Source organism: Galeopterus variegatus, unplaced genomic scaffold (assembly GCF_000696425.1).
Source record: "Galeopterus variegatus unplaced genomic scaffold, G_variegatus-3.0.2 Scaffold168, whole genome shotgun sequence".
NCBI classification, from domain to species: Eukaryota; Metazoa; Chordata; class Mammalia; order Dermoptera; family Cynocephalidae; genus Galeopterus; species Galeopterus variegatus.
Window position 1 is genome coordinate 904,478 of NW_007726279.1, and position 11,949 is coordinate 916,426.

The 11,949-nt window shown below is 37.6% G+C and overlaps 1 protein-coding gene across 1 annotated transcript in view; it reads left to right on the top strand.

Annotated features, from left to right (window-relative positions):
- Nucleotides 1-11,669, top strand: part of UNC79 (unc-79 homolog (C. elegans)) — a gene marked incomplete at its 3' end in the record, with an annotated part of 28,926 nt that extends 17,257 nt beyond the window's left edge. Inside the window, exons 5-7 of the mRNA XM_008594977.1 lie at nt 3,482-3,574; nt 10,833-10,888; nt 11,540-11,669. Coding sequence (XP_008593199.1) covers nt 3,482-3,574; nt 10,833-10,888; nt 11,540-11,669 — 279 coding nt within the window. The remainder of the gene's footprint in view (nt 1-3,481; nt 3,575-10,832; nt 10,889-11,539) is intronic.
- Nucleotides 11,670-11,949: the final 280 nt, after the last annotated feature.

Genomic DNA, 11,949 nt, shown 5'->3' on the forward strand with positions numbered 1-11,949 from the left:
GCAGTGTGTCCTGGTCTCAGATTTATCTCCCAGAATTTTCCCTGGTTCATCAGCCCTGGTCCAGGCTCTAGCTCTTAGCTCTTTCCTTTTTCATTTCTTTTTTTTAAAAAATGAAAATGGGGGCCGGCCCGGTGGCGCACTGGGGCTGGCCCCTGTCACTTTCTATCTATTCTGTCGCACTGCTTTATATTTCTCACAGGTGTCTGTTCGCCCTTTCCTTTAGAACAGTGCTGTCCACTGAACTTCCTGCGATGATGGAAATGTTCTGTAAAATTCTGTGCTGCTCAATATAATAGCCACTAGCCACATGTGGCTACTGAACACTTGAAATGTGTCTAGTGAGACTGAGGAACTGAATTTTTAATTTTATTTGATTTTAATTAATTTAAATATAAACAGCCACATATGGCTAGTGGCTATAATATGGGATAACACAGCTCTGGATCTAAGGTCCATAAGGGCAAAGACCTGTCTGTCGTCTTTACCACTGTATCTACAGGGCCTAGAACAGTGCCTGGTACACAGGAGGTACCAACAAACAAACAACCAAAAAACCTCATGAATGAATAAGTGACCAGAGCATTAACTGTGAAGCTGAGTGACTTAGACTGTAGTCCTAATAATTAGATTGGTGCACTCATGCAAATAATTTGTTCTCTCTTTTATAAAATGGCTTTTCCCATATGTTTACTTATTTGGGTGAAAATCATATAAGAGCTGTACATGATAATACATTAGGAATTATAATTAGGAATGATAATACGTTAGGAATTATAAAATGCAGGAACATGTTAAAGTATTGTTACTATTCATGATATTGATTGTTCTTGTGGTGTTGGGAGGATGAGGAATAAGACTGAAAACTTTTAATTGTATTTCTTGAGCACAATATTAAATGTAAAAATCTTATTTTGATTATCTTCTTCCTTTTATTGTATGTTGTTTTGGCTTTTTACATCCTCATAGGGACAAGCTGCACATCTGTTTATATCATGCCTTTTTAACAAGATTCAATAAATGATGTGTGCCTGTGCATATTTATTAAATTAGAATTTCAGTGATTTTATTCAGTCTGTTATAAGGAAATTGCAAGGTACTGTCTGTTTATATAAGCATTGGAGCCAATTTCCTAGGACTGGAGCCAGGGAAATGCTTTTGGTTTTATGGCTGGCCATATTCGAGGGAGAGCATGGATTTCTTGGGGTAGCAGGGACATCCAAAGCTCGCTGAGCCATTTGGGCCGTTCTCCAAATAGACTTCACCTAAATCATTTGAAACATTTGGGCATCTCTCCCATTTTCGAAGGCCTCCAGGCACAGTGATTCTCAGCCTCTCTTAACAGTACTTTTCATTGTTGAGAAATGCTTATTATTAAAAAATTTGAGATGAATTTAAACAAAAGTGAAAACACTGGTCCCAAAAGGAATGGATATAGAATATATATGTTCTTTTTTCATGAGTACATCTGAGACTGGGCTTTCTTTTCTTTTTCTTTTTTTTAAACAAAGGGCATAAGGGGCGTGCATTACTCCTCCCATTCCTGGATACCTTCCTGGGTGTATCCTTTCTTGTTTCTCATCCCTCTAGTAGTACTTTTCAAACAGAGGTCCAAGGCCAGCTTGCATCAGAATCACCTGATGTGCTTATTAATTAAACATATAGTTTCCTGCTTTCCAAACTGACTAAGTTAGAATCTCTAGATATGGGTACCCGAGAAACTGAATTTGAACAAGCTTCCTGGCTAAAGTTTGAGAGTAACTAAATCTTATTCTTTAGCATTTGACTCAAAGTTCTTTTTCCTGGTTAATCATATTTGATTAATCATAATCAATTGACTTTACCATCTAAGAGCAGTGAACTGATCTCCACACCTCTGTCTAATTATTAATGCTTATTTATATTGTCTAGCCAAACTAACTTATCTACCTGAATATCACCAGCTTGGTGGTGGTGGGGGGAGGTTAGCAACAGCCCAGCTGCAAGTCATTAATAAAAGCAAATTCGGGTAAATAGAATTTAATTATAGATCTTTTTTGTTTGTTTATTTCAGTAAAGCTGTTGGAAAGGCCACTGTCCAATATAGTGTTCAGAGTTCTTTATGTAACAAAAATGGAATTGTGTTAAATTTTCTTTGTCTTCTCTAGTTTATTACGTGACAAATCTTTTATTAGTGTTTCAATGGTTCTATCATTTGTGTGTTTTATTATATAAGTCATCTTATCCTTTTTGCATATAGGTGAGATATAATCCCCACATATTGTACTTTAATGTAGAATAAAATAAAGCAGATTTTGAGATTATCTGGTTTTTCGTTGTTGCCTATGTCAGTGGTCTTCTCCATTATGTGTAGGAAATTGAAAATTGACTTTTTGAGGGTGTTATATTCTCTGTTTTGTTCATGCTTGACAGTTTGCCACACAGCCTGGTTAAAAGGAGAGGTTTTTCCTACTTCTGCAGTTATCCCTGAGAAAGGAGGAATTCATTTTATATTTGAGTCCTAGTAAAGTTTCTCCTATTGTGGACCCTCTCTCAATTGCTGTGCTTGGAATAATAAAATACTCTTTGGAGACAACATATTACCCCAAATGACTTCCATACGTGCTACTTTTGAATACTTACAGGGGTTACCTGATACACCCTATTAAAAAGGAAAGACAAAGAAATTTAATACAGAGTTTGATGTCATTATAAACAAACCACTTAAAATGACTTAAAAGCAGTATGTAAGTGGAGACCATAATTATACAGCTATAAGATGAATGTTGAAGAAACCAACTTGCTTTTGATTGAATACTTGTTGGCACAGGATAAAATGTCCAGCAACAGCGTTATTCACAAATGCAAAAAGTGCTTTATTTCAAACAACTCAGATGGATATGAAGATGGTAAGCTCTAGAAAACTAAAAAATGGTTCTCATAGTACTGAAGACATTGATGATTTAAGTTACATGTGAAGGTTTGAATAAAATGGTTTAATGATATATGAGAGTTGAAAACAATTTTTAAATTACTATGTTAGTTTTTAATAACACATGATTTAAAATTTGTAACTAAATAAATTATATATTGTAAGTAAACTATTAATTCATCTGCATATCTAAAAATTAATACATTCAAGTTGGGTTTAAAAATCTTTTCTTTTTACTTTCTTATTGGATAAACTTCACCATGTTTTTATATTTGGGCACATAGAGGATTCTGTTTTTTCTTTCTTTTCCATCTAGATATAAACATCTTGGGAGTAGAGATCACATCTAAGTGCAACTCTGATAAAACATCACATTCTGGTGTTGTCCCTCCCTGTAGATTCTCAGTAAATTTTCACTATGGATGGTGGCAACTGTAGCATGAGTATGCTAAGACAAATTTTGTGGATTGGGACTTTTTTTTCAAAGTTCCTTCTTAGCTCTCATACTCTATGTAAAGTAGCAAGTATATGCAGAGATTAAGTTGTGTCTAATCAAAAACCTTTTGGTTTCAGTGGGTTCCTCAAGGAGAGAAGGCGTTCCTGCCCATGTTAATCTCTCTGCATCGTCCATGCTAATGATTGCAATGCAGTATACATCCAATCCAGGTACGTGGAAATTTGTGTGCCTTGACTAATTCCAAAACCAGTAATTAAAGAAGACATTAAACAAGCAGGCTGGAAGTTCTCATGTGAGAACTTCTCTTGATGGACTAGAAAATTGAGGATGTGTTAGAAGACAGACTTTTGAGTTGAAATAAATTTCCCTTGCCTATTGCTATTAGCAGTGATCTTGCTGGCCATTGATATTTTTAGAATATTCGAGAACATAATTTTAGAATATTGACTGGAAATTGGTTGAATATAATTGTATAAAATAGTTAAATTAGAAATACAAAAATCACCTGTAATTCTAACAATTAAAGATAACCACTGTTAATATTTTAGTGAATTTGCTACTGTAATGGTACATAAATATCCTTGAACATAAAGTTTTTACTACGTTTGTGATTATTTCCTTAGAATAAATTAATAAAAATGGTATTAATGGGTTAAAGGGCTTGAAAAATTTTCAATATTCCCACTAGTTGTATATAAAAGTACTTGTCTCATTGTGACCTGTCATTGAGTATTAAAAAATGTGTACAGAGTTGGACAGATAAAAGATAATATCTCATTTTGATTTGTATTTCTTTAATTACTAGTAATGTTGGATAGGTTTTCATGACTTACTTTTGTTTGGTTTCTATTCATCAGTATAATTGCAGATGAACTTTGGGAAACTGACCTAAAAAGAGGAGTTGGACAGATAAAAGATAATATCTCATTTTGATTTGTATTTCTTTAATTACTAGTAATGTTGGATAGGTTTTCATGACTTACTTGTGTTTGGTTTCTATTCATCAGTATAATTGCAGATGAACTTTGGGAAACTGACCTAAAAAGAGGCTGATTGTTGGATTCATATACTAATATATGAACTCAATTTTTATTTTCATTTAATGTTTATTTGGAAAGTGAACAAATTTGGTGGCACTGTGTTTAGCCATCTACATAGTTACATATAAACAATTTTTGAATTTTTTACTCACAATGAGGAAAAAAGTTTTTTTCATTTCAAAAATCTTAATCCTCCTTAGTTTGGAGTGTCATCTTTTGTCTTAGTTTGCTTGGGCTGCCACAGCAAAAATGCCATAAACTGGGTGGTTATAAATAGTGAATATTTATTTCTCATAGTTCTGGAGGCTGGGAAGTCCAAGAGCAAGGTGCCAGCAGCTTTGGTGTTTGGTGAGGGCCTGTTTCCTGGCTCCTACATGGCCATATTGGCACTGTGTCTTCACATGGTGGAAAGGAAGGGAGTTCTCTGGGGCCTCTTTTATAAGGGCACCAATCCTATTCATAAGGACTCTGCCCTCATTACCTAATTACCTCCTAAAGGCGCCACCTCTAAATACCATCACATTGGGGTTTAGGATTTAACTTATGAATTTCAGGGAATACAAACATTCAGTTTTTAGCATTCCACCCCTCGCCTCCCCAAACTCATATCCTTTTCACATGCAAAATACATTCATTCCATCCCAGTAACCCCCAAAGTCTTAACTTGTTCCAGCATCAAATCAAAAGTGCAAAGTCCGATACCTCATGTACATATCATCTAAATCAATATGGGTGAGACTCAAGGTATGATTCATCCTGAGGCAATTTCCTCTCTAGCTATGAGCCTCTGAAATCAGACAAGTTAAATGCTTCCAAAATACAGTGGTGGGACAGGCATAGGATAGATATTCCCATCCAAAAGGGAGAAATGGGAAAGAAGAAATAGGTAACGGGTCCCAAATAAGTCCCAAACCAAGCAATGTTAAACCTTTAGGCTCAAGAATAATCTTCTTTGACCTGATACTCTGCCTCCCAGGCTCACTGGGGCAGAGACCCCACTTCTGGACCCACTGGGATGGTAGTTCTGCCCCCACAGCTTTGCCAGGTAGGGGTTGGGACCCCAAGTCCCTGCCCCTATGGCTTTGGGTGGCCCTGCCTCCATGTCCCTGCTGGCCATTGCCCTAGTAGGGGCTTTCCATGGTGACTCCACCCCTACAGTGGTTCTCTGCTTGGGCCCTGCTGTTGCAGGCTGCAGTCCTTTGCTTCTGACTCTCTGGGGGTGGGGTCCTGGCTCTCCTGGACATCCTTTGAAACCTAGGTGAAGGCAACTGTACCTACCCCTCCAGCTTTGCTGGGTGCAGTGCATGCTGCACTGGGGCAATAGGGGCTGCACTTAGGACATCTATGGAGTGTGAAAATTGGAGCCTGCAATGTTAGGCAGTGCCAGTTGACATGCCCTGAGGTCTCAGAAGTACCAATGGCTTCTTCTTTGAAACCATTCTTCCCACAGGGCCCTTGCATTCTGGGCCCGTAATGGGAGGGACATCTCTGATGATTTCTGAATTGCCTTTGAGGTCATTCTTGCCTTGTTTTGGACAATAGTTCCTAGCTGACTAATCTTCTTATTAACTTGGTTACACCCTCAGTGTTCTCTCCCTAACAAGTTTTCTCGTCCTTTCAATACAGATAGAATGGGAATTTTCCAAATCTTTTAGTTCTCCTTCCTCTTTGATTAACAGTTCTGTCTTTAAATCATTTTTTTCTTCTTGCATTTTACTATAAGCAGTTAGAAGAAACCAGGCTGCACCTTCAACACTTGGTTAAGAAATTTCCTCAGCCAAATATCCAATTTCATCACTTAAAATTTCTACCTTCCACAAAACACTAGGACATGAAGACAATTCACCCAAGTTCTTTGCCATTTTATAAAAAAGAGGGCCTTTCCTTCAGTTTCCAATAACATGTTCCTCATATCTGTTTGAGACCTCATCATAATTGCCTTTACTGTCCATATTTCTACCAATATTCTGCTCAGGATTACTTAGTTATTCTCTAAAAGACTGAGACTTTCTGTACAACTCTCCTCTTTTCATTCTGAGCCTTCACCAGAATTGCTTTTAAAGGTCCATTCATAGCAGTGTAGGATTTTTCTAGCATGCAACTCAAAACTCTTCAAGCCCCTACCTATTATCCAGTTGCAAAGCTGTTTTTGCATTTTTAGATATTCATTATAGCAGCACCCCACTTCTCAGTACCAATTTTCAATCTTAGTCCATTTGTGATGCTGTAACAAAAACATGAATTGGGTGGCTTATAAGCAACAAACATTTATTTCTGACAGTTCTGGAGTCTGAGAAGTCCAAGATCAAGGTGCTGATAGATTCAGTGGTTTGCTGAGGGCCTGCTTCCTTGTTCATAGATGGCTGTCATTTTGCTCTGTCCTCATATGGCAGAAAGGGCAAGGGAGTTCTCTGGAACCTCTTTTATAAGTGCACTAATCCTATGATCTATTCACTTTCCAAAGGCCCCATCTCCTAATACCATTACCTTAGGGATTAGGATTTAGCATATAACTTCTTAGGGGGCACTAACAGTCAGTCTATAACATCCTTTAAGTATGAAATCTCTTATGATTATTATATGAATTTAGTGAAAATGTGTTTTTTGGGGGAAGTTATAGTCTCATATCTCACTCTCTCTAGCTTATAGGACCATCGAAATATCAGTCGTATTTATTCTATATTATGTTCTGGGAAAAAAACCTTTCATTTAGAATCTAGTTAGTCTCATCATGAGGCTTTAGTCCTAATTTCCAAGTTGGGAGGCAGTAAAGCAGGGTGGGTAAAATCATGTGGTTTGGGGTTAGATGTATGTGGATTCACACCTGAGCTCACCTGCAAATTACTAGTTAATGTAACCTTGAGCAAGTTCTTTAACCTCCTTACTATCAAGTTTCCTCATTTGCAAAATGAGAATAATTCTTTTTGCAGTACTTTAAAAAGTTGTTGTGAGGATTTAATGAGTTAAGTGTATGTGAAGTGCTTACTTAGCATAGTGACTGGCACATTATAAATGCTCAATAAACAGCAATGCTAATCTCGACAATTTACCATATTCTTCTTGAAGTTGAATGTTTCACTGGAAAATTACTATGGCCAGATACAGTTATTGTATCTTCATTTGTTCATGGGGGATGTTTATAAACAGCTTTTCTATACTAGGAATTACATTTGAGACCCCAAACGGGTCTTGTGATATGGAACAGAGTGAAGAAGGGGGAGGTATTTGCCAGGGGCTCTCTGCTACTAAGTATTAGGGCATAATCATGTTTGAATTTGTATTCATTTGAGACCCCAAACGGGTCTTGTGATATGGAACAGAGTGAAGAAGGGGGCGGTATTTGCCAGGGGCTCTCTGCTACTAAGTATTAGGGCATAATCATGTTTGAATTTGTATTGGGAGAAGCATAAAGTGGCAGATAGAGCACAGTCCTTGCTCAAATAACAGGCATTCATCGAGTAACTTCTATGTACAGGGCTCTGTGCTAGGCATGATGAAAACAACACAGAAATGTAAGGTTTGGTGCTTGCTATGGAACTTATGTCCATCTGGGAAGATCAGGTATATTCACATAAATCATTAAATAGCAATGTAAAGTAGTACATGGAAAATGCCAAATAAATACTGCAGACAGTGTTAATTCATCAGAGGGAGAGAGTTCTATGGATTGAAATGATTGGAAAAGGCTTTATGTCACTTGAGCAAAGTATGGCTCTTAAACATGGACAGAGTTGATTGATAGGGTAAGTGGGAATTCTGGGAGGGGAAAGCAGTTTAAACAAAGGGACATTCCATGTCTGTTCATGGGGCAGTCAGTGGACTGCCCTGAACAGGATTCTTGTAGCAGACCCATGGAGAATAGCAGACGCTCTGTAAGAGAAAGTGTCCTGGAACATCTGCATTTGAGAAGTCAGTGATGGCTTTAGAACAACATTCCAATTCTAGAGTGACTAGTCAATAAATACTTACTGAGTATCCACTATGTACCAGGCACTGGGGACATTATGGTTAGCAAAATAGAACTGACCGCTGCCCTTATCTAATGAAGCTTATCATATGGTTGGGGGAGGGGGAGGAGAAACTATTAATCAAATAATTATAAAATCAAGTGTAAAGTTTCAATTGCAACAAGTGCTTCAAGTGTGTTGTGCTATGAGTCTCTATAAAAAGGGATTTTGCTTTTATTGGGGAGGTCAGGGATGGCTTCTCTGTGGAAGTAACCTTTGGTTTGAGATCTGAAGGATGAACAGTGTTAACAAGGCCTACTAGGGGAGGAGGATGGTTTGAGCAGAGGAATCTCATGTCACCTGGCAAGCAGGTGAGACTGAAGGATCAGTGTAGCTGGAACTCAGAGTGAGGGCTGCCTGGTGTGAGATGAGACTTAGAGTTCCATTGGTCAGAACGTGTGGGATGTTGGGGCAGTGTTAGGGAGACCTGTGTTTACTCCGAGTCCAATGGGAAGCCCCTGAAGAACTTTGAGCATATGTGTGTGTCTAGCTGGTTGCAGTTGAGAATGGATTGAAAGGAGGCCAGATTGAATATAAATTGACCAAAGAAGAGGTCACTGCATTTGTCTGGGCATGCTAAAGGCAGGGGCAGTTGAAACTGAGAAAAGTGGATCTATCTGAGAGCTATTTAGAGAGTAAAATTGGTAGGACTTGGTGACATATTGGATATAATGGGTTCCTGGCTTGCAATAGCTGGTGCATGGTGGTTCTATTCACTGATAAAGGAAGCACTGCTGGAAGAACTTCGGGCTTCTGAGGGAAGATCATGAGAGCTGTTTTGGACATGCTGTATTCAAGGTATCTTTGAGACATCTAAGAGAAGATGGTAATTATATAGTTGTATTGTGGGTCTGGAGCTCAGAACAGAGCTTTAGACTAGAGGTAAAGAACTTTGAGCCTACACTTAAGTGTCCAGTGACCTTCAGTGAATTGCACATAGATGGGTACTGAAGTTGAATGAGTGTGAGGTTGCTCAGGAGAGAGCATAGAATGAAAAGTGGCGTGGTTCCATGACCAAGCTTTCAGAAATTCCAGCAGACAGTGGCCCAGTCGAGGAAGATGAGATAGCCAAGGAGAAGAGAGATTGTATTTATTAGGATTTCTGTGGCTGACTAACAGAGGCTTTAAACTACAAGCATGTTTGTCATTTACTTAATAGCCCACTATTAAGCCTTGAAGATATCTCCACAATATCAGGGGGGTTAGATGGCATTTTTGTGTTTCTTTTGGACTCCCCCTTGTGTTTGCAAGGTGGCTGCCACAGTGGAGTTTATTATTTCCTCATATAACCACATCCAAAAAAAGGTAATAGGATCAGTCAAGGTCATTAGAGAAAGGCTTCCTGGTCCCTTTTTACTTTTATCTGAGAAAAAAAAAGTCTCAGAAGTTCCCCAGTAGATTCTCTCTTAGTTCTTACTGTCTAGAACTGAGTCATATGGCTATCTCCAGCTGCAAGGGTGTCTGGGAAAGTATCTTGCTTTCGTAGTTTGTATATTGGCAGGTGGATGAGGAAGAAAGGGTTGTTGATAGCAGTTGAGTAGCAACAACGCTGTGCACCACAGATGATAGGAGAGACTCTTGTCATGTCATGAGGCCAAGGAATAGTGTTTTAAAAAGGAGACAATGGTCAGCCGTACTGAGTACTGCTGAAAAGTTAAGTAAGATGCACACTGAAAAATTTCCACTGGATAGACCACCACAGAGGCCATTGGTGACGAAAGTGAGACCTGCTTCAGTGTCATGATAAGCTTGGAATATAGATTAAGGAAGGTGTCAAACAGGCACCTAGCTAGGATGAAGGTACTGTATCTTCCCCAAGTGAAGATAGGCAAATCAAGGAGGCTTGCTGTTGTGCAGCTTTTAAAAATTCTTTTACAAGATGGAATTGATGATCAAATGGTAAAGCTCCAATTCTAATCCATCAGTCTGTCACTTGCTATCTCTTCAACACTGGGCAAAATAGGAAACTAATCCTCAGTTTCCTGATTGTAACATGGTGGTTATGAGATAATATATATAAAGCTCTTAGCACAATACCTGGCAAATCATGGATACTCAATAAATATGAGCTTTTATTTATGATCCTATTGGGCTATTTTTTCCCCTTATGTAGTTCTTCATTACATTGATACAAGTTTATGTTATAGAAATATGATTACTAGAGACTTTTCTTAATATATCCTCTGTTAATATGATGTATGAAATACTTCTCAATAGAGTAAATAAATACTTTGAAAAGAGCTTGATAAAGTCAAGGGCTTACATGATTTCTGAAAAGTACTGTATAAACATAAGGAGATAAGTCACTTCTAATTTAATGATTAGTATGAAAAGTCATACCAAAGTAGTTTATTATATCTCAAAGAATGTTTTGTCTGGTATTTACGTTTCATGTACAAATTATGTTTTCTTCCTTACAGTATATCATTGTCAATTACTGGAATGTCTCATGAAATATAAACAAGAAGTCTGGAAAGTAAGTTTTGGGTCAAATTTAACCCTCCTCACAAACTTATTTATATGATATAGTAAAAATTGTTTGCATTTAATATGTTGTTTAGGTTGTTTTTATTGATGTCCTATTATTTTGATGTGGCAAAACCTATAATTCTTTACTGGTTAATTATCACTTAAAGCAGAAATGATATTATAAGGACAGAGTGTCTTGACATAAAGTAATTGGATGTATCTTATTCTGGGAATTAAGCAGTTATTATATTCATGACAAATAGTTTTATATAATTTGAAAGGTTGGTTGAGAATCTGTCTTCTTTCTAATAGGAAATGTGAATTGCTACAAAATGTGATTAGGAAAATATTTTTTAAAAATGCAGTGTTTGGCAAACTGACTTATGCTATTCTGAAATCTTTAACATTATCTCATTGGAGAAGAATTTGTTAAAAGATAGTGTTCTTTGAACTCTACCTGGGGGCTCATTTACGGACAGATCAATAAACAAATTAAAACGTGATCTAATCTGTAATGCATCCTGGATGATGAGATCCCAGGGAAATTACCCACCTCAACCTCTCTATTGGAGTTTTCACTGCTTTGGTAATATTGAATGAGATACCTTTATTTTTATTTGATGATGCTAAGTCAAAATATGCTTCATGTTTCCCTTAGGATCTTTTGTATGTGATCGCCTACGGGCCTTCACAAGTGAAACCTCCAGCTGTGCAAATGCTTTTCCACTACTGGCCCAATTTAAAACCTCCTGGGGCAATAAGCGAGTACAGGGGGTTGCAGTACACAGGTAAGAAGAGAAGAGCCCTGTGATGCCCCGTCTTTATTTCTCCTGTATTTCTACTTGTATATATATTTTTATCTTGCTGGATTATGTTTACTGTGCCTTTAGACATTGTCATAAATCCTTTCTGAAACTAGGTGGTTTAAAAATCAGCTAAAATTAATTTCAAAAGTGTTTATGACAGCATAGCAATTGCCCAAGTTCCAATCCCATTTGCTATGCAACCTGCCTATGGTCTTAACTCTTGCTAACATTCAGTACAAAGGCATGAGCAGTGAGAGTAATG